The sequence below is a fragment of the Hordeum vulgare genome, chromosome 5H (assembly GCF_904849725.1).
Source record: "Hordeum vulgare subsp. vulgare chromosome 5H, MorexV3_pseudomolecules_assembly, whole genome shotgun sequence".
Lineage (NCBI taxonomy): Eukaryota > Viridiplantae > Streptophyta > Magnoliopsida > Poales > Poaceae > Hordeum > Hordeum vulgare.
Window position 1 is genome coordinate 407,552,357 of NC_058522.1, and position 21,322 is coordinate 407,573,678.

At 44.2% G+C, this 21,322-nt stretch overlaps 1 protein-coding gene across 1 annotated transcript; it reads left to right on the forward strand.

Moving 5' to 3' along the window:
- Positions 1-19,635: 19,635 nt before the first annotated feature.
- On the forward strand, positions 19,636-21,045 carry LOC123396703 (succinate dehydrogenase [ubiquinone] iron-sulfur subunit 2, mitochondrial). The gene is made up of 4 exons (XM_045091557.1): positions 19,636-19,972; positions 20,058-20,296; positions 20,375-20,584; positions 20,689-21,045. Exons 1-4 carry the CDS (start codon positions 19,673-19,675, stop codon positions 20,852-20,854), a joined length of 915 nt encoding a protein of 304 aa, XP_044947492.1. The 5' UTR covers positions 19,636-19,672; the 3' UTR covers positions 20,855-21,045.
- Positions 21,046-21,322: the final 277 nt, after the last annotated feature.

Below are 21,322 nucleotides of genomic sequence, written 5' to 3' on the forward strand. Positions count from 1 at the left end.
TCTACCAAAATATTTTCCTCTCCCATAGCAATTACATGTGGGATCATATTCAAATTCAACAATATAGCTATCCCATAGGACATTCTTTTCATGATCCACATGCATGCAAAGTGGGCGCCCTTCAAAAATAGTGGGATTATCATCAAAAGTCATGACTTCTCCAAACCCACTTTCAATAATATTGCAAATATCATATTCATCTTGAGGCTTGAACAAATTTTCAAGATCAAAAGAAAAATCATCACCCCAATCATGATCTTTGCAACAGGTAGTGGACATACCAAGACTAGCATCCCGAAGCTTAGGGTTTTGCATATTTTTAGCATGATTGTCACTAATAGAATTTATAGTGAAACCATTGCAATCATGCTTTTCATTCAAGGAGCCCTCGTGAATCACTTCATAAGTTTCTTCATCACGATTTTCAGTTTCACGCATCTCAAGCAAAACTCCATAAAGATAGTCAAGTGCACTCAGTTACCTAGCAATTCGTTCCACATAAGTGAGTCTCTTAAAGAGATTAGCTAGTGGACGAGGATCCATATCAATAGATTTTCAGCAAGCGAAGATGCAAGCATATTGAAGGCACATGTCACTCGAGCAAAGGAAAGGCAAACGAAAACGGCAAACGAAAACGGCAAATGTGAAGTGGGGGAGAGGAAAACGAGAGGCAACTGGCAAAAAAAATGCAAGAGATGAGTTTGTGATACCAACTTGGATAGATCTCTCCTTCCCCGGAAACGGCGCCAGAAATACTTGTGCTACTGCAACAAAATACCTTCCAACGGCGCCAGAAATAGGAGTGTTGCTTGATACTCCTCAGCAGCGGCACCAGAAATCCTTCTGCTACGGCTAAGCCTTAAGGGACTTCCTAGGCAAATATGCAAAGGATTTCCCCCGTGGCCTTGGAGCCTTGCGTTGGTGTTCCCTCGAAGCGGAAAGGGTGATGTAGCACAGCGGTGGTAAGTATTTCCCTCAGTTTGAGAACCAAGGTATCGATCCAGTGAAGGAGTATCTCAAGAGCCTGCACAAACACAAAAAGCTTGCTCCCAACGGTACGAAGGGATTGTCAATCCCTTATAGATTGTTCGCCAAGTGAGAACTCAAAGTAGCAAAGTAACAAAGCAAAGTAAAAAAGAAAGTGGAAACGATAGATGTGAATAGACCCGGGGCCGTAGTGTTTACAAGTGGCTTCTCTCATGAAAGCAAGTAGACGGTGGCTGGAAAAATTACTGTCGAGCAATTGATAGAACCGCGCAAAGTCGTGACGATATCGATGGCAATGATAATATCTATAGGCATCATGTCCAAAACAAGTAGACCGATACTTTCTGCATCTACTACTATTACTCCACACGTCGACCGCTATCCAGCATGCATCTAGTGTATTAAGTCCAAAACAACAGAGTAACACCTTAAGCAAGATGACATGATGTAGATGGACAATCTCATATCTACGACAGAGCCCACCTTGTTACCCTTGATGGCAACTACACGATGTGTGCCTTGCTGCCCCTACTGTCACTGGGAAAGGTCACCACACGGTAAGAACCCAAAACCAAGCACTTCTCCATTTGCAAGAATCATAGATCTAGTTGGCCAAACAAAACCCAAGACTCGGGGAAACTGACAAGGATATCAAATCATGCATATAAGAAATCAGCAAAGACTCAAATATATATCATAGATAATCTGATCACAAATCCACAATTCATCGGATCTCGACAAACACACCGCCAAAGAAGATTACATCGGATAGATCTCCATGAAGATCATGGAGAACTTTGTATTGAAGATCCAAGAGAGAGAAGAAGCCATCTAGCTACTAACTACGGACCCGTAGGTCTGAAGTGAACTACTCACGAGTCATTGGAGGGGCGATGATGATGATGAAGAAGCCCTCCAACTCCAAAGTCCCTTCCGGCAGGGCGCCGAGAAGGGTCTCCAGATGAGATCTCGCGGAAACGGAAGCTTGCGGCGGTGGAAAAGTATTTTCGTGGCTCCCTTGATTTTTTCTGATTTTTAGGGAATATATAGGCGCAAGATCTAGGTCAGGGGGCGCCAGGGAGGCCACAAGCCTGCCCACCGCCGCCTGCCCTGGTGGCGGAGTGGGGGCTTGTGGGCTCCCTGTAGCCCTCTTGGCTTGGCCCACAGGCCCCCTGATCTTCTTCCGTTTGGGAAAAAATCATTTCGGGGATTTTATTCCGTTTGGACTCCGTTCCAAAATCAGATCTGAAAAGAGCCAAAAACACAGAAAAATAACAGGAACTGGCACTTGGCACTGAATTAGTAAGTTAGTCCCAAAAAATATATAAAAGGTACATAAAACATCCAAAGATGACAAGATAACAGCATGAAACCATAAAAAATTATAGATACGTTTGAGACGTATCAGTATGTACCACTAGCTATGTGTTTGATCTCTCGCTCTCGTGTTCTTGAGATGTCTTGATCTCGATGTTCCGCGGGCTTTGCTACTATAGTTGGATCCTATGATGTTCTTCCCCCTCTCCCTTCTTGTAATGAATTGAGTTTCCCCTTTGAAGTTATCTTATCGGATTGAGTCTTTAAGAACACTTGATGTATGTCTTGCACGTGTCTATCTATGGTGAAAATGGGATATTCATGTGAGTACTTGATGTATGTTTTGGTGATCAACTTGCGGGTTTTGTTACATCGGGAACCTATGCATATGGGTTGGCACACGTTTTGACTCTCCGGTAGAAACTATGGGGCACTCTTTGAAGTTCAATGTGTTTGTTGAATAGATGGTTCTGAGATTGTGTGATGCATATCGTATAATCATGCCCACGGATACTTGAGGTGACAATGGAGTATCTAGGTGACATTAGGGTCTTGGTTGAAGTGTGTCTTAAGGTGTTATTCTAGTATGAACTCTAGGATATATTGAGCGGAAAGAATAGCTTCGTGTTATTGTACTACGGACTCTTGAATAGATCGATCAGATAGAATAACTTTGCGGTGGTTTCGTACCCGACAATAATCTCTTCGTTTGTTCTCGGCTATTAGTGACTTTGGAGTGACTCTTTGTTGCATGTTGAGGGCTAGTTATAATTCCAATTATGTTATCATTGTTGAGAGAACTTCACTAGTGAAAGTATGAACCCTAGGCCTTGTTTCCACGCATTCCAATACCATTCGTGCTCACTTTTAGTATTAGTTACCTTGCTGTTTTTATAATTTCAGATTACAAAAACCTATATCTACCATCCATATTGCACTTGTATCACCATCTCTTCGCCGAACTAGTGCACCTATACAACTTACCATTTTATTGGGTGTGTTGGGGACACAAGAGACTCTTTGTTATTTGGTTGCAGGGTTGCTTGAGAGAGACCATCTTCATCCTACGCCTCCCGCAGATTGATAAACCTTAGGTCACCCACTTGAGGGAAAATTGCTACTGTCCTACAAACCTCTGCACTTGGAGGCCCAACAACGTCTACAAGGAGAAGGTTGCATAGTAGACATCAGTGGGCCCCTCCCGGTGAATACCCGGAACCCATTCATCACTCCCGGTACACTGTCGGTTATGCCCGAAACTTTTCGATGACCAAATGAAACCATCCTATATATCAATCTTCATTTCCGGACCATTCTGGAAACCCTCGTGACGTTCGTGATCTCATCTGGTACTCCGAACAACATTCGGTAACCACGCATATAACTCAACTATACTAAAACATCATCGAACCTTAAGTGTGCAGACCCTGCAGGTTCGAGAACTATGTAGACATGACCTGAGACACACCTCGGTTAATATACAATAGCGGGACCTGGATGCCCATATTGGATCCTACATATTCTCCGAAGATCTTATCGGTTGAACCTCAGTGCCAATGATTCATATAATCCCGTATGTCATTCCCTTTGTCCTTCGGTATGTTACTTGACCGAGATTCGATCGTCGGTATCCGTATACCTATTTCAATCTCGTTACTGTCAAGTCTCTTTACTCGTTTCGTAATACAAGATACCGTCACTTACACTTAGTCACATTGCTTCCAAGGCTTTTTTGTGATGTTGTATTACCGAGTGGGCCCCGAGATACCTCTCCGTCACATGGAGTGAAAAATCCCAGTCTTGATCCATACTAACTCAACGGACACCTTCGGAGATACCTGTAGAGCACCTTTATAGTCACCCAGTTACGTTGTGATGTTTGATACACACAAGGTATTCCTCCGGTGTTAGTGAGCTATATGATCTCATGGTCATAGGAATAAATACTTGACACACAGAAAACAATAGCAACAAAATGACACGATCACATGCTATGTTTATAGTTTGGGTCTAGTCCATCACATGATTCTCCTAATGATATGATCCAGTTATCAAGTGACAACACTTGCATATGGTCAGAAAACCTTGACTATCCTTGATCAACTGGCTAGCCAACTAGAGGCTTGCTAGGGACATTGTTTTGTCTATGTATCCACCCATGTCTCTATGTTTTCATTCAATACAATAGCATGGATAATAAACGATTATCTTGAAACAGGAAATATAATAATAACTATTTTATCGTTGCCTCTAGGGCATATTTCCAACATGACATAACTGAATGGATTCTGCATTTCAATATATGGAATTTAGTATTTGTACAATTAGTGAAAGCATACAAGAAGAGCTAAGCAGGAAAAAATGCATGTAACCAAATAAGTACAATCTATAGTAGATATGTTAACCACGGTATTAATTTTTAGTGGGAAAGAATTGTACAAAAGAATCTAAAATATTTCACCGTTACTACTTTAGGAGTAGAGATATGTTAGTATGTATGGAATCAATGAGAAGTTCCTTATTTGATTATGATAATTTAATTTAATTCTGTGGTAAGTTTAATTTTTTAGACATTTTTCTAATTTATTAACAGGTGTTCAATCAACGGAAAAATGAAAAAAATCTACACCGTACAAGAATCTAATTTATTAACAGGTGTGCAATCGTTGGAAAAAGGAAAAAAGATCCACCATACAAGAATATATGGTAGAAACTGAATACGCCGGGATCTGCTACCCAGTTGCCCTCCGCATGGCCTACCTATATATGTTAACCTCCCCTGTCATCCCTCCTCCCTCTCCTTGCTCTCCCTTCGCCCATCACAGATATAAAAGGATCAAATGAGCCAAGCCTGGAGGGAAAATTTTCCAGGAGTACATTGCGTAAGCAAGGAGCATCAAGAAGCCGAGTTCCTCTAGGTATGAACTTTTCTAGATCTTTCACTTCTCTAGAAGTTGAATATTTATTAGATTAGGATCATCTGGTTCAGGTATACTATTGTTAGAGCATATTTCTCCGTATGTGCTTTTGGTAATTGATGACAATCTCTATGGACTAATGGTTGTCTTAAGTTATATTCAAAGGATTTGTCCATATGCACTTCTTGAAGTCCATCTGTTGGTTTCAAGGACTTTATATGATGAGCAAGGTGGTATTCAAAGCATTATCCAAAGATTGGTCATAAAGACACAAGGTTGATCAAGACTAAGCAAAGAGTAAATCAAGATGATCAACACACAAAGTGTACAAGATGTACCGAGAGGGATCAAGTGACCCCATGGTATGGTAAGCATTGTCCATAATGCTTTTTTGTACTAACCCATGGTCTTCGTGAGAGTTCTGTGTGGGGTTAGGTGTGTCTCAAGATTGCGGTGTGCAAGTTCAAGTGGAGCATCACGAAGATATCATGCTTGAAGCTTGCTGTCCATTGTGGTGGCAATGGACTTGTGAAGATGTACTGAAGAGTGGCTCACCCATAGCGAGTATGGCGGAGCAATCAACTAGTCTTCATCAAACCAACGCAATCAAGAAAGGTGATCCATCTTGAGGAATCCAAGAGCATCGTAATCTAGCTCAAGAGGACTAGGTGCAAGATGTAGGTTTGCCCTTAATAGGTTTTCCTATTTTAGGATAAATTACCATACTGTCAAGGGGGGCTCTCAAGTGAGTAGCTTGATCATACCGTTCATTAAGAGCTCAAACCATTTGCATCTTTGCATCATCTTTCTTGGTTCTTGTTTGGTGATTCTCTTTGTGAGTTGTAGAGCTTATGATCATCTTCATGACAAGCCCGAGTTCATCGAAAACGGAGGCCATATGCATCTTCTATGATGTTTTCGATGCTGGAAGTTTTTGACGGTTCTTCATTCATAGAGGTCTCACATCTCTATATCATTGGAATTCATAGAGGTCGCTGTTTGGATAGCTCTTGTCGTCCTGAATCCAACAAGCTTGAGTTTGCTCGATTCAGAGCTCGTATGCGAAAGTTATGACAGTTTCAGTGGCCAGCGGTAGTAGTTTTTTACTACCACTCTCTGGCTGTAGTACCGTCCGGTAATAATGGGTCGGACTTTTGCACTATCGCAGCCTTAGCTGTGGTAGGCACGGTAGTAATTTTTTACTTCCATGGTAGGTGGATCTACCGTGCGGTAGTACCACTCCTAGCAGCGGTAGTAACGCTTTGCTCGGGATGAGAGTCGGGATAACGGTTGGATTCTTTCCCCACTATATAAAGGGAGTCTTCTTCCCCAATGGTCCTAAATGTAGAGCTCATGTTCTTCCCCCATTGTTGACCTTCTTAGAGCTTGCCAACTCTCAATCCCTCCAATGATTATTGCTAGTTCTTGAGGGAAAAGAGAGAGGAGATCTAGATCCACATCTCCACCAATCACTTTCTCCTATATGTGAGGGGAACCCATTGGATCTTGATCTTGGAGTTCTTTGTGAGCTCCTTTTTCTTCCTCTCATATTTCTCCATAGCTTTTGTTGTTGTGGAGGGATTTGAGTGTGAGGGACTTGACCACTTCGTGTGTTCTTGCCATTGCATTAGTTGCATCGGTTTGAGTTCTCCACGGTGATACGTTGAAGTGAGAAGTTGAGAAGCTTATTACCCTTGGGTACTTGGTATCCCTAGAGATTGTTCTTCGTGGATTCTTTGGCATCCTAGAAGCTTGGTTGTGCCTCGAAGCTCAATCATTGTGGTGTAAAGCTCCGGGCAAGCATCGGGGTCTCCAATTAAGTTGTGGAGATTGCCCCAACCTTGTTTGTACGGGTTCGATGACCACCCTCAAGGGTCCCTTAGTGGAATCACGACATCTTGCATTGTGTGAGGGCGTGGGGAGCTTATGGTGGCCTTAGTGCCATCTTGGGGAGCATTGTGCCTCCACACCGCTCCAAATAGAGATTATCATCCGCAAGGGTGTGAACTTCGGGATATATCATCGTCTCCGCGTGCCTCATTTATCTCTTACCCGAAACCTTTACTTATGCACTTTACTCTGTGATAGCCATATTGTTTCTTGTTATATATCTTGCTATCACTTAGTTGTTTATCTTCCTTAGCATAAGTTGTTGGTGCACATAGGCGAGTCTAATTGTTTAGGTTTTGTGCTTGACAAATTAAACGTTAGTTTTATTCCGCATTTGTTGAAGCCTAAACCGTAATTATTTTAAAGCGTCTATTCACCCCCCCCCCCCGCTCTAGGCGACATCCACGTCCTTTCAACTATCAAATTGCAAATGAAGAACGACAGTGGAGATACTGCCAGCTAATAAAAATCTAATAGCCACTACAATTGCTTGTAAACCTAATTAAGCAATCCTATTAGGTGGGTTATAGCTTACAAACTGTATTCCCAAGTAGCCTCATTGGAAATAATAATATTACAAGCTACCAACTATCACAAATATATATATTAACTTAGATCTTGGTGACTAATTAGGAAGAAGGTCAATTCTACCGATATCACAATGACAATGTGAATAGATTGGTAAAAAATTGAACCTTCAATCCTAGTGCAGTAGTGAAACATTTAATCCTTAGACATGTTTTCATTACTGTCACAATGCAGACCATAATAATTTGACATAATTATTTATGGTTTCGTGTTGAAAATTTGCACTGTATTGTGAAACATTTAATCTAGGTTTGTCATGGGGTGGGTTTATGCTCTTTTTTATGCATCTCCAACTAGACATGTCACAAACTCATCATCAGAACACGTAAATTCCATTAGCTGGTACTGTGAACCCAAATGGTTAAAGAAACTCACCATAAGCATCTCTGAAACATACAATAGGAGACATGTGCACGCATTATGTATTTCTGTACCAATATAATGCACCATAAATCTGTATATGTGAGGAAATAGACAGGGCTAAGGTGAAAAGAGGGGAATACCCGTGTGTTGTTAACAAGAGAAAGTAGCACTAAATATGACTATCAAGTAGAAGAAGTAACAAGAAAAACACGGGAATACACAAGTAGAAGAAGTAACAAGGGAATAGACAAGTAGAAGAAGTAACAAGAGAAAGTAGCACTCACGTCTGGTCTTTCCATATTTGTTCCCACTTCAAAAGTGGCAAAAATAAGTGGTGCTTCCATTAATCTTAGCAATTGCAATAGCATGACATATCTGCAGAAACACCAAAGGTTATAAAACAACATACATGCCTATGTTGTAAGTGGAACTCAATGTCAGCTTAGGAAACTCGTTACCACTGCCCACTGCTTAAGAAATTGGCATGATCTTATTAGGCAAGTTCATAAATAAGTAAATGACAGGAGAATCTGATTTTATTTATTAAATAAGTAGCAGGAGATCATTGCAAAAACATGCTATAAAATGGAATTATGATAAATATACTGAAGGTATAGGCTGATTACGCTTAAGCAACAACCACCACCATAGGAAATGAAATTATCATGTAACACAGAGATATAAAGACTCTGAATAATGCTTAAGATGAAAAAACCATTGCACCAGTCAAACAAATATTTAACAATCACACAAATTATGGTGAGGAAGGCTGAGAAAAATAAGAGTGCATACATACAACTATTTGTTGTTGTTTCAGTACACCATCGACATGAATAGAAAATTACCATGAGGTATCGTTCTTAGGTGGGACATGTGTGTTATTTAAAATCATTTAATTATTATCAATTCTCAGGGCCCAATCATGAAAGGAAACAAATCTATGATGTAAAAGGTAGAAGTTGATGTTTTTGGACCAGTATAATAGAGGGTTCACATCTCTCCACTAGGTGAGGCAGGACCGAGATATCATTTCTTGCATGAAAATACTAAAGTTCTACGGGGAAATATCACAAAAACATTGCTAAAAGATGTTTTCACAAGAACTAGCATTGTGCTTTACATATAAAGTATTATCTGCTATGACACACATTGTTAACAAAAGTCTATTATTGTTTGGTCTTCATCTTGGAGGAAAGGTGGAGAGCATGTGAGGGTTACTCGTGCAACAAGCCAAGGGATGAGAGGGGGAGGAGATGACCTTGAGGACGGGAGGGAGTGGTTTCCTCCTGTGTGGCTAGGAGCAGAGGGAGGTCCATCCATGGCGGGCGACATGCCTTCCACAAGCTAGTTCACACGTAGGGGTCGGCCTGCTAGATCTCTGTTAGCGCGGCGATGGCGAGACCGACGGCGAGATCGGCGAAGTCGCTGGTGAGGACGTCAGGGCTGTTGGCCGCTGTTGGACGACTGCATGGCAGGGGATGAGAGGGGGCGGTGGTGGGAACAATCGGTAGGGAAAGGAAGAGAGGAATTTAAATGGAGGGAGGAGGAATAAAAACCAGGAGGAGTAGGTCTTGAGCAGCATCTCGATGAGCTTCCGGTCAACGTCGCTGTGGTCCACCATCAGGATGTGTAGGTGGATTGAGAAGCTAGGCCATGTAAATCGACCGGCCTCCGCCGACAGGGTAGAAGGAGGATGAGGGAAATCACGGAGACCTCTGCATCGCTGTCGGCGCCGCCGTGCGGGAGAGGATTGGAAGGGAGGGGAGACGAGGGGGGCGGCTGTGTCCGCATCTGGCCGCCGGCGGATGGGTGGAGGGTAAGGGATGAGAGGGGGCCGTGGTGGGAGACGAAGGGAGTGGAGTGGATCTGGGGATTTCTATGTGAGGGAGTGAGGCAGCGAGTGGAGAGACTACGATAGGAAACAAAGAGAGTGAGGTTGAGGGAGACGGGGCTGGTTGGGCCATGCAGTGAACTATATTTGGTCAAGGTTGGGCCGTGCTCGATAGCCAATTTGTGCCTTGAATCAGCAACTTAGCTCTATGAAAAATGCCTAAAATGTTCTAAAAATGAAAAATGCATAAAAAAAGCTCTATGAAAAACATATATATATTAAAAGTTGTCTAAAAACATATATATTATAGTTGAATCATACAAATATTTTTTTTATACTTATTAGATATATTGAGAGTATCAACAAAACAAATCACAATTTTGAAAGAAGAAACCGAATATACTTGGTTTATGTTGGATCACTTAGCCTATATAAATATATTTAAATGATTTAAGAAATTTCAGAAGACTGCTTATTTAAATATGAACATAATAGTTAGTTGTTTGCTCCGAGAGAAATGCAATGTGTTTTTTAATAATATGAAAAAAGGTTTTTTGTTTCTATAAAATAAAATAGTTGTGTTAGTTTCACTTTTATTATATATTATATATATTTATATGATGCAATATAAAATATTATTTATATTTCATTAGAGAAAGAAAGTGATGGGTTCCGACATATGCACTAACGTAACGATGATGGACCACACTGAAGTATCACGAGAAGAGGTGCATATAGTTAATCCTTCTTCGTATGTTTTTTATATTATTATTTTCATAATATAGGAGACATAGATATGGATTCTGGACATGCACAAAAAGAATCCATCGACATGGTTTCTCATACATCATCTCTAAAAGGGACTGAGAATCGACCCATTTGTTTACAACACAATGACGTGGAACCGATGATATCTCATAAAAAACAAAAAGTTAATGCAAATTTGAATATTACCACACAAGGTATTTGTGAGTGTAGTTATTGTTATTTCCTTCTTCATATTTTTTTTTTATTCAAGGAATTTGGCTCATATTTTATACTAATTTGGTTCATTGTTGTATCGTGACCACAAACTATGTTTGTACCCGTAAAGATATTACAGTCATCGAATCACTCATGTCTGCCTTCAATAAAACAAAGTTCATGGACATTGAAGATGCCTTGTTATAAAATGATGATTTAGAATGCCTTATGAGAGATGATATGTTCTTGCTCGACGGTGTAAGGCCAATTGCATCACCTTGGACTTAGTAATATAAACCATGTGTAATATCTATTATCGTAATAAATTCTAAACTTGGAATTACAGGTGATAAATGCTTATATATATTGTATGCTTGCTGACCATCTAAGAGACAAGACGGGTGAAAAGGTTTATATTATTAGTACACTTGTATCTGGGAAGATAAAAGAAGACGGAGAAAAAGACATAGACCCACCGAAATATTATCACATCGTACAATATGTTAATACTTATCTACAACAAGATGTGGTTAGTATCGCCTCAATATACATGCATATAATGATGTATTGTTTTAAATTAATTCATTTCTATTATAATTTATATCTAATTGTGCATGCAACTTATATGATGTTTACACAAGCTATTTATTCCTATTAACATCCCAATGTACCATTGGTATCTAGTAGTCGTCAATGCCAAAAAACATGGAATTCAAGTATTGGACTCACTTGGTGCTAAGGATAAATGGACTGAACTTGCCACTACGGTAACTATCTATTGTTCTTGATTCTCTGGACATAAGTTTTGTTTGCCTTAATCCCTAATGTTTATTTTCACATATAAAATAGTTATTAGGACTTGAGAAGCATCTGAAACTTGGAGAACAGAGTTCGAATTTTAACAGAGATCATAAGTGGCTCGATCTAAATGTCACAAAATGGAAGGTCATAGAACAATTCGAGGAGGCAACACAAACATATGGGTAAGCGTTCCTCACAAACTGAAAATTATTATGACTGATACTCATGAACACAAAGATAACATGTAATGAAAAGTATTGATAGTAAAATAACGTATTGTATATATTAGTTGATACAAGATTATTTGATTCTTCTAGGTGATATTGTAAAGCATTATTTCATAATATTATAGCGCGTCATGTGGACTATTCATGTTAAATTATATGGAATATTGGACAACAGATGCACTATCTGATGAGTTCACCCAAGTATTCATTTGCATACATTATCCCATTAAAAAATCTCAATATATTATATTGAATATGATTTTTTTTAAATATTTTTCAGGAGGATATGAAACACTTCCGACAAAAATTAGTTGTTATTTTGCTTGATTCAGAATTGAATAAGCTAAAAGGATGCCTGTTATACAAACAATCCGATGATGAAGTTGTCTTACCTAATTCCGATCTTGAGATCCTGGATAATCCACCACACGAAATCGAAGACAAACGTCCTACCCTAATCCCCATCATGCCCACTGACCAACATGATTTACTTGTCGGGCTATGCAAGTACATCATGTTGATCCATGATGCTGAATCTTTGGAGTAAGAATCATTTATATTCATAATTATGTAATATAAAAGTACATTTTATTAATATTCTTACCATCCATTTTGCAGGAAGGAATGGGACTGAACCTCGACCCCTCATTCAATGTCCTTAACTCTCAAAACAATTCAAGGCATACTTAATATGGAGCAAAGTATGGACAATGATTGTTTCAATATTGTCGTGCGTATACTTTCTTGTGACGAGGGAGTATTGTTTACAGACCCTCCTATACACTACATGGATATGCGCTTTTGTGTAAGTTATCATAATTCTTTGTTCAGTGACATTAGTATTAACATGGTGAAACAATAATTCCTTTTTTACCCAGTCCATGATGCTAGAGTCAACACGAGGTCAAAAGTTTTGCGAGAAGGAAACTATTCACACGTTGGGAACATTGTTTGATGGCTGGCCTGGGATGGACAACAACATCTCCTCGTGCAACATGGTAAGTATTGTATTTTGTCTATTATTGTCATGGTTTATTGTTGCTCCTAATTGCTACCACATGTAGATTTATCTTCCGTATGCATAAATCGGTCGATACATCTTGTACGTCATCGACAAAAAGGCACGTCGTGTATGCATTATGGACCCTATTCATACATCACATCCGTCAGAGAATAAAAATTTGAGGCATGCAGGAAAGTTAAAAGGTTTTGTGAGGGAATTCAAAGATACACTCGAAATAGAGCAACCCGGGTGAAATTCCGATATATGTAAATGGCTTTATTTCCTTCTAATATTCCAACGACCACACACGGGTAATGAATTCATAATACAAACATTTATTTCTGTTATTACTCTATTTTATATAGTATTGATTTAGGAAATTATAGGATATGTCTGGCTATTTTATTTTTCATTTTATGCTCTAGTGAAACAGTAAAGAACTGATCAAGCTGATTTGCGCGGTGAGTATTGTTCATTACATGTTTTAAGACATTCGACGAGAAATATTTTGCTAACTACATATATTTATTATGTAGGATGGGTATGAGTTGACGAAACATTTCTTTTATTATACTTGCTAAAACATCATGGAAATGTAGCTAGAGACAACCTTTCAGATATTGTGCGAGAATTTATTAAGCCGATCAAGTAGATCTTAATAATTGTAATGAATATAGTTTGACCATCAATCAATTTGTTATATGGACATGTTGTCAATTTGTTTTTTTATGAATTTACATTGTAAGTGAAGTAAACTTTTATTATTAAGCAATTGTGTTTATGTCATATAGTCTCTACATGTGAAAAGTAACATGCATTATTTTTCATATAATTTACAAAATATTATAAGAACACGTGGCGACGCACGACCATTCTATCAATTGTATTTGATGTATTTGATTGTATTTGATTGATCAACAGCCGCTTCAGACTAAAACCGCCCTTCCCCTCAAAAAGAAAAGACTAAAACCGCCCTGGAATGGGCATAGCCCGAGTTGGAGAGAATAATTCTTGATACACAAAAGATTACATGGATGGGTTTACATGGGAAGAGTTGCCACATCCTATACATGTGCCAGAGGCCGACATGGGCTCTCCCCAGATCCTATAAACAAGGTGTACAACGTTACACATAGAATTAGTCTAACACCCCCCCTCAGTCGGAACTCCGTGTGGATGGATGCTTAGGCTGGAACGAAAGTCTTTGAACACCTTTGATGGTAATCCTTTTGTAAACACATCGGCAAACTGTGAGCTCGTGGGGACATGAAGGACACGAACTTCACCCAAGGCAACCCGATCTCTGACAAAATGCAGGTCAATCTCTATGTGCTTGGTGCGTTGATGTTGCACTGGATTGCAAGCAAGATAAGAAGCACTGATGTTGTCGCAGTATACCACCGTTGCTCGTGTTGGTGGTAGATGAAGCTCATGCAATAGTTGACGTAGCCAACAAGATTCAGCGACGCAGTTTGCCACACCACAGTATTCTGCCTCTGCACTGGAACGGGAGATAGTGGACTGTCTCTTGGATGACCAGGACACAAGGTTGGAGCCAAGGAATACACAAAATCCAGACGTGGACTTGCGTGTGTCCGGGCATCCTGCCCAATCTGCATCAGTGTAAGCAACAAGATCCATGGATGGTGATTGGTAGAGTTGTAGGCCGTAGTGGGAGGTGCCCTGTAGGTATCAGAGAATGCGTTTAACAAGTGTCATGTGAGCGTCACGTGGAGCATGCATGAATAGGCAGACTTGTTGAACTTCATAGGCGATGTCCGACCTAGTGAGGGTGAGATACTGAAGAGACCCGGCCAAGCTGCGATACTGGGTAGGGCTGGAGAGAAGGTGGCCGTCCTGGGAAGATGTTTTGGAGCTTGTGTCTATTGGTGTGGAGACTGGATTGCAGTTTAGCATCTTGGCACGCTCAAGGATCTCGAGTGTATATTGTTGCTGGCAGAGGAAGAGACCAGAGGTGTTGCTGGTAACATTAATGCCTAGGAAGTGGTGCAATGGACCTAGATCTGACATGGAAAATTCGGATTTAAGCGAGTGGATGATGGAGGAGAGAATGGTGGTGGAACTCGCCGTCAAAATGATGTCATCCACATAGACAAGTAGGTAGGCAAGTGAGTTACCATGATGCATGATGAACAGGGATGAGTCGCTCTTGGATGCGCGGAAGCCCAAGGACAGGAGGAATGCTTGGAACCGAAGAAACCATGTGCGAGGAGCTTGGTTGAGCCCGTAGAGTGACTTGCGAAGAAGGCAAACATGGTCGGGACGAGTGGCATCGACAAAGCCCGACGGTTGTGAGCAGTAGACCGTCTCACTGAGGTCACCGTGAAGGAAAGCATTTTTGACATCCAGTTGATGGATGGGCCACGACTAAGAGGTGGCAATGCTGAGCACCACGCGAATGGTAGAGGGCTTCACCACAGGGCTGAAAGTTTCGCCATAGTCCACACCTTCTCGTTGAGTGAATGCGCATACGACCCACTGAGCCTTGTACCGTGCCAGGGAGTCGTCGGGGTGAAACTTGTGACGAAAAATCTACTTGCCCGTGACAACGTTGACACCTGCAGGCTTAGGAACCAAAGACCAAGTAGAGTTATCCATTAGGGCATGATATTCATCGAGCATATCTTGGTGACAATGGGGGTTTTTGAGAGCGGATTTATATGTGGGTGGAATAGGTGAAATAGTGGGGGATGGTGCAGCCATAAGGAATAGGCGATGGGGCATGAGATAGCCTGCTTTGGCGCGAGTGGACATTGTGTGTGCGTTTCGGGGTGGCTGTACCGGTTGTGCATGGGGAGGAAGAGGTGGCGGAGTGGTAGTGGCCTGAGCGGAGTGCGAGAGAGATCCGGTGGGGTCGCATTGGCCGTTGGCAGGCGGATCGGAGGAGGATCCCGAGGAGGAGGCGGGAGAATCGCGGGTGTCACGCGCGGTAGGCGAAGCGGAGGGTTGGTGGGAGACAGGCGAGTCATGGGCGACATGCGTGGGTAACGAGGTAGGGCGGTCGTGGGTTGTGGCCCGGTCAGTGGGAGAGGGGTGCATGGCAGAGGGAGACTCGGTGGTGGCGTGACTGCGCGGCGGATCACGTGGGGTTGGCGCGTGGTGTGCGGACGACGAGGAGGGCGCCAGATCCGAGAGATGCGGTCGGGTGAGTGGAGCTGCATGGGGATCTTGTGTGGACGTGGTGGGTGAATGGCCCTGTGTGTGCTGATGATATGGAAAAACGGATTCGTCAAATACGACGTGACTGGAAATGATAACACGGCGAGTGGTCAGGTCGTAGCACCGGTATCCTTTGTGTTCAAGGGGATAACCGAGGAAGACACAAGGTGATGAGCGGGGGGATAGTTTGGTGTCCATGGTGGCGTGTAGGTTTGGAAAGGAAAGACAGCCAAAAACACGAAGATGGGAGTACTCTGGTTGCACACCGTGGAGTAAATAGTAGGGTGTGTACGGTAGGATGGCTTTGGATGGTCGTCAGTTGAGAAGATATGTGGCGGTGTGAAGAGCCTCGACCCAAAAAGGAGGTGTTAAGTTGGCTTGGAAGAGGAGCGAGCGCACAATGTCGTTTGTGGTTCTAATGAGCCGTTCGGCTTTGCCGTTTTGAGGGGATGTGTGTGGGCAGGAGAACCGGTACGCAATGCCACTAGTGGAGAAGAATGTGCGGAGGGATGTGTTGATAAACTCGCCGCCGTTGTCACATTGCATGCTTTTGATAATCACGTTGAATTGAGTGTGAACGAAGGTAAAGAAGCATTGTAGGACGGGGGATGTATCAGATTTTTTGCGTAGTGGGAATGTCCATGAGAAATGGGTGTAGTCGTCTAAAATGACAAGATAATATAGATATCCAGAAAAGCTTACAATCGGTGACGCCACAAGTCACAATGGATTAAATCAAAAGGAGCAAATGTTTTGCTATGAGAAGAAGGGAAAGGGAGGCGTGGCTGGCGCCCTAGTTGACAAGCACTACAGGGAGCATGAGGAGCCTTATTACAATCGCTAAGAAAATCACGAGAGAGCGAGGGTAGGGTGTGAGCACTAGGGTGACTGAGCCGGCAGTGCCATAGATTCGAGGTGGTGGTGAGGAGTGCAGACGCCCGAGCCGGAGGGTTGCCAATGAACGGGTAGAGATCACCGGTGCTAGCGGAGATCATGAGTACTTGACGAGTGCGAAGATCCTTCACAAGAAAACCACAAGGGAAAATTTCAACAGAGCATGAGTTGTCGTTAGTAAATTTGCGGACGGAGATAAGACTGGTAATAACATTAGGAGAGACGAGAATGTCGGTGAGGCGAAAGTTGTGAGGTGGTAGAGTGGCGGAGCTGTGACAGGTAGGTGGTGGCCATTGCCAACAAGTATGCTAGATGGAACATGCCGTAACGAACGACTAGACAAGGTCAGGTTACCTTGGCTGCCGGTCGCGTGCGAGGAGGCGCCACTGTCCATGTACCACTCGGGGGTGGATTGGTTGTGGATGCGGGAGTTGCTGAATGCGGCGTTGAGCATGGCGAGGTGTTCCCACGACGGCGTAGGGTATGGTGAGGGAGGCGTGGCCGGCGAGTACATGGGGTAGGCTTGAGCGTGCGCGCCGGGCCGGGGTCCGAGAACGCCAACGACATTTGAAGGGACCCAGCCGGGATGGGGCGACGACAAGGCCATGCCGTAGGGCACGAAGTAGCCTGTGAAGGGTGAGAACGCCGGTTGAGAGGGATGGCCGCGACCGGAGGAGTCACCGTGCCCGCGACCACGGCCACGTCCACGTCCTTGGCCGCGATCACCGTCGGCGGAGCGATCACCGCGTCCACGTCTAGAGGGCTGTTGGGGTGGATGCGGAGGGCCCTGGGGGCGGTCACCACCAGGGCGGTCGGACGGGGCGCGATCGGCTGCGGCAGCACCAGAGCCACGGTCACCACCGGGCAGGGCGAAGGCCGAGGCACTCTCCTCGGCGGCGCGCTGCGCCTGCGATTCCTCGGCGAGGACGACGGTGTCGAAGGGCAGCTCTTGGTCGCCGAGGACGACGCGAATGGTGTCGAGGCGCTTGTCGAGGTCGTGAAGGAACTGAGTGGTAAGATCAGTTTCGCTGACGACGTGGTCGATGTCGGCGAGGCCGTCGGTGAGGAGCTTCATGCGGCGCGCGTACTCGGAGACGGAGAGATCACCCTGCTTCAGGTTGCGGTATTGGCGGTTGAGAACCATGAACCGGGCGGCGCGATTGGCGAGGAAGAAGTCGCGGATCTTCTTCCGGATGGAATATGTGGTGGTGGCGCCGACGACATGATCGATCATGGGATCGACGAGAGTGGCGTAGGGCTAGAGGGCGACGTGGACGTCGAGCTCTAGATAGGCGGCATCGGCGTTGGGAGGCGGTGGGTGTTCGATGAGATAGAGGACGCCGTAGCGGACCAAGACCATGAGGAAGAACGATTTCCACTTGTGATAATTGTGGTCGGAGGGGTTCAGAAGGAACTTGATGTGGTCGGAGAAAATGGGGTGGCGAGGTGGGGGTGGCGCCGGCGTTGATGGCGGCGGTGGGGAGGTGAAGAGTGGTGCGAACTGAGATCCGGTGGCCGGGGAGGAGCCTTGGAAGATGAAGGGCGGCGACGGTGGTGGCGCTGCGGGAGAGGCCGAGACAACGAAGGCTGCGTGGGACGCCATGAAGGAGGCGGCGGTCGGCGTGGAGCCGGAGCTCAGAGCAACGGAAGAGGAGGAGGAGGCAGCGTCGAGCTCGGCCATGGGGACCTGTAGTCTGATATCAAGTTGGAGAGAATAATTCTTGATACACAAAAAATTACATGGATGGGTTTATATGAGGAGAGTTGCCACATCCTATCCATGTGTCAGAGGCCGACGTGGGCTCTGTGCAGATCCTATAAACAAGGTGTACAACGTTACACATAGAATTAGACCCTGTTTGGTTTCAATAAGTCACGTGACTTATAAGTCAGGTGACTTAGGCCTTGTTTGGAACCATAATAGATTATAATAATTTGGATTATGAAGATAGATTATATAATCTGGTTTATAAAAATAATCTAGGTGACCATGTTTGGAGGTCAGATTATATAAACTATAATCCAGGTTTTACATTGCATAATGACATGTCTGTCCTATGTTTTTTTTAAAAGAGGAGAGTGGCGGTGGTAGGAATGTAATTATCTCCAACTTTACAAGGGTAATGGATCATTAGCAATCCATAATCTGATTTTAGCTGGTATGGAGTAGATTATGAGTTTTTAATAATCTATCCATCTAGTTTTTATAATCTACACCATAAGCTGTCATGTTTGGAGACATAATAGATTATAAAAACTGAATTATCTAATCTGGGTGGTTCCAAACAGGGCCTTAAAATCAATGACTTATAAGTCACGCCTGTTTGGTTGTCATCTGACTTATAAGTCACCTTTTCATGCAAAAGTGAATGACTTATAAGTTTTAAATTGGGGTGGAGCAACTTATGACTTATAAGTTTGGATGACTTATAAGTTGAGTCTGTTTAATAAAATAAGTCATTTTTTGCAATTTTTTAACTTATAAATTGGTGACTTATTTGGAAAAAAAAGGCCTTAGTCTAACAGCCCGGACAGACTGAAACCGCTCTTGGTTCTACTTTCCACGCATCTTGTTCTCGCGTGCCACATGCCGTCGGGCTGGGCACGTGGCGTGCAGCGCATCAGATTTTTAAGTCCACCGCTCGAGTGATCCTCCTCACGTGTCACGTATAACCGGCGGCACTGCGTACGAGTGCTGCTGCGATTAGCCATGCTGAGGAGAACGCTGCCAAGGCTGGCCTCGGTGAAGGACCGGATGGCCGGCGCGGCCAAGAACGCCGTGAAGGGCGACGAGCACTTCCCCGCGCTCAAGGGCCACCCGGCCGCGCGTGTCCACGCACGAGAGGCCGCGGAGAAGCAGGCCGGCCTCGCCGCCGCAGAGGAAGAGAAGAAGCGCAGCGGCAAGCCCACGACGGTGAAGGAGTTCCAGATATACCGGTGGAACCCGGACGCGCATGGCCGGCCGTTCCTGCAGTCCTACTTCGTCGACCTCGGCACGTGCGGCCCAATGGTACGTTACGTTGGTCTTTGCTGTTCGTTTACGACTTGCTTCCTTGTGCCTGCGTCAACGATGTTCATGGTGCATGCATGTCTAGGTGCTGGACGTGCTCCAGAAGATCAAGTCGGAGCACGACTCGACGCTGGCGTTCCGCCGGTCTTGCCGGGAGGGCATCTGCGGGTCCTGCTCCATGAACATCGACGGGGTGAACACGGTGGCGTGCCTGAAGTCCATCGACACCGACACGTCGACGGCGACCATGATCACGCCGCTGCCGCACATGTACGTGGTGAAGGACCTCGTCGTCGACCTCACCAACTTCTACCAGCAGTACAAGTACGCACGCGCCTATACCCGTTACGTTACATGCCGCACGTGCGTGCCTAGTCGTTGATCTTGCACGAATGATGGCAGGTCCATTGAGCCGTGGCTCAAGACGAAGCGTGGGGCGCCGGAGGGGCGGGAGCACGCGCAGTCGCCGGCCGAGCGGCGGAAGCTGGACGGGCTGTACGAGTGCATCCTGTGCGCGTGCTGCAGCACGGCTTGCCCCTCCTACTGGTGGAACTCGGAGGATTTCCTCGGCCCCGCCGCGCTGCTCCACGCCTACCGCTGGGTCTCAGACAGGTACGTCCTCCTTGCTACCAGTAGTATGATTTTTTTGTTTGTGCGAGGATCAGCGAGTATCTAACTAGACTGATTCCTGGAAAACAAAAATGGATACTTTGAAGCCGCGATGACTACGGCGAGGAGCGGATCCAGGCGCTGTCGGAGGGGTGGGACAAGCTGTACAGGTGCAGGATGATCAAGAGCTGCACGGCGACGTGCCCCAAGAGCCTCGACCCGGCCACGGCCATCTCCGCCTTGAAGACCATGCACCAGCTCCGCAAGGCGTGACACCACCGGGAGCCCGCACAGCGATGTCAATCGGTGGCTCCGGCAGCTGAATCACAGTGATTTGATTGACAACGTGTGTAGCGTATGGTGATCTGGAAACTAAATAATGACTTGGTAATTGTAATTGTACTGGCAGGTGAATCACGACAATGTTCATCGCAGGCACAGGTGATGGGTTTCCTCTTTGCGCAGAACTTGGCCTGTTTGGTTTCACCAACTTATAACTTGAAAAGTGCAAAAAGTGCCAAACAGAACCAATTTATAAGTCACCCAATCTTATAAGTCATAAGTTGTTTCACTCCAACTTAAAACTTATAAGTCATCCACTTTTACATGGATCCCATCACCTTTTGTGTGGTCACATGACTTATAAGTCAGATGACAACCAAACAGACGTGACTTATAAGTCACTGATTTTAAGTCACCTGACTTATTGAAACCAAACATACCCTTAGTTCCTTTTCTCTC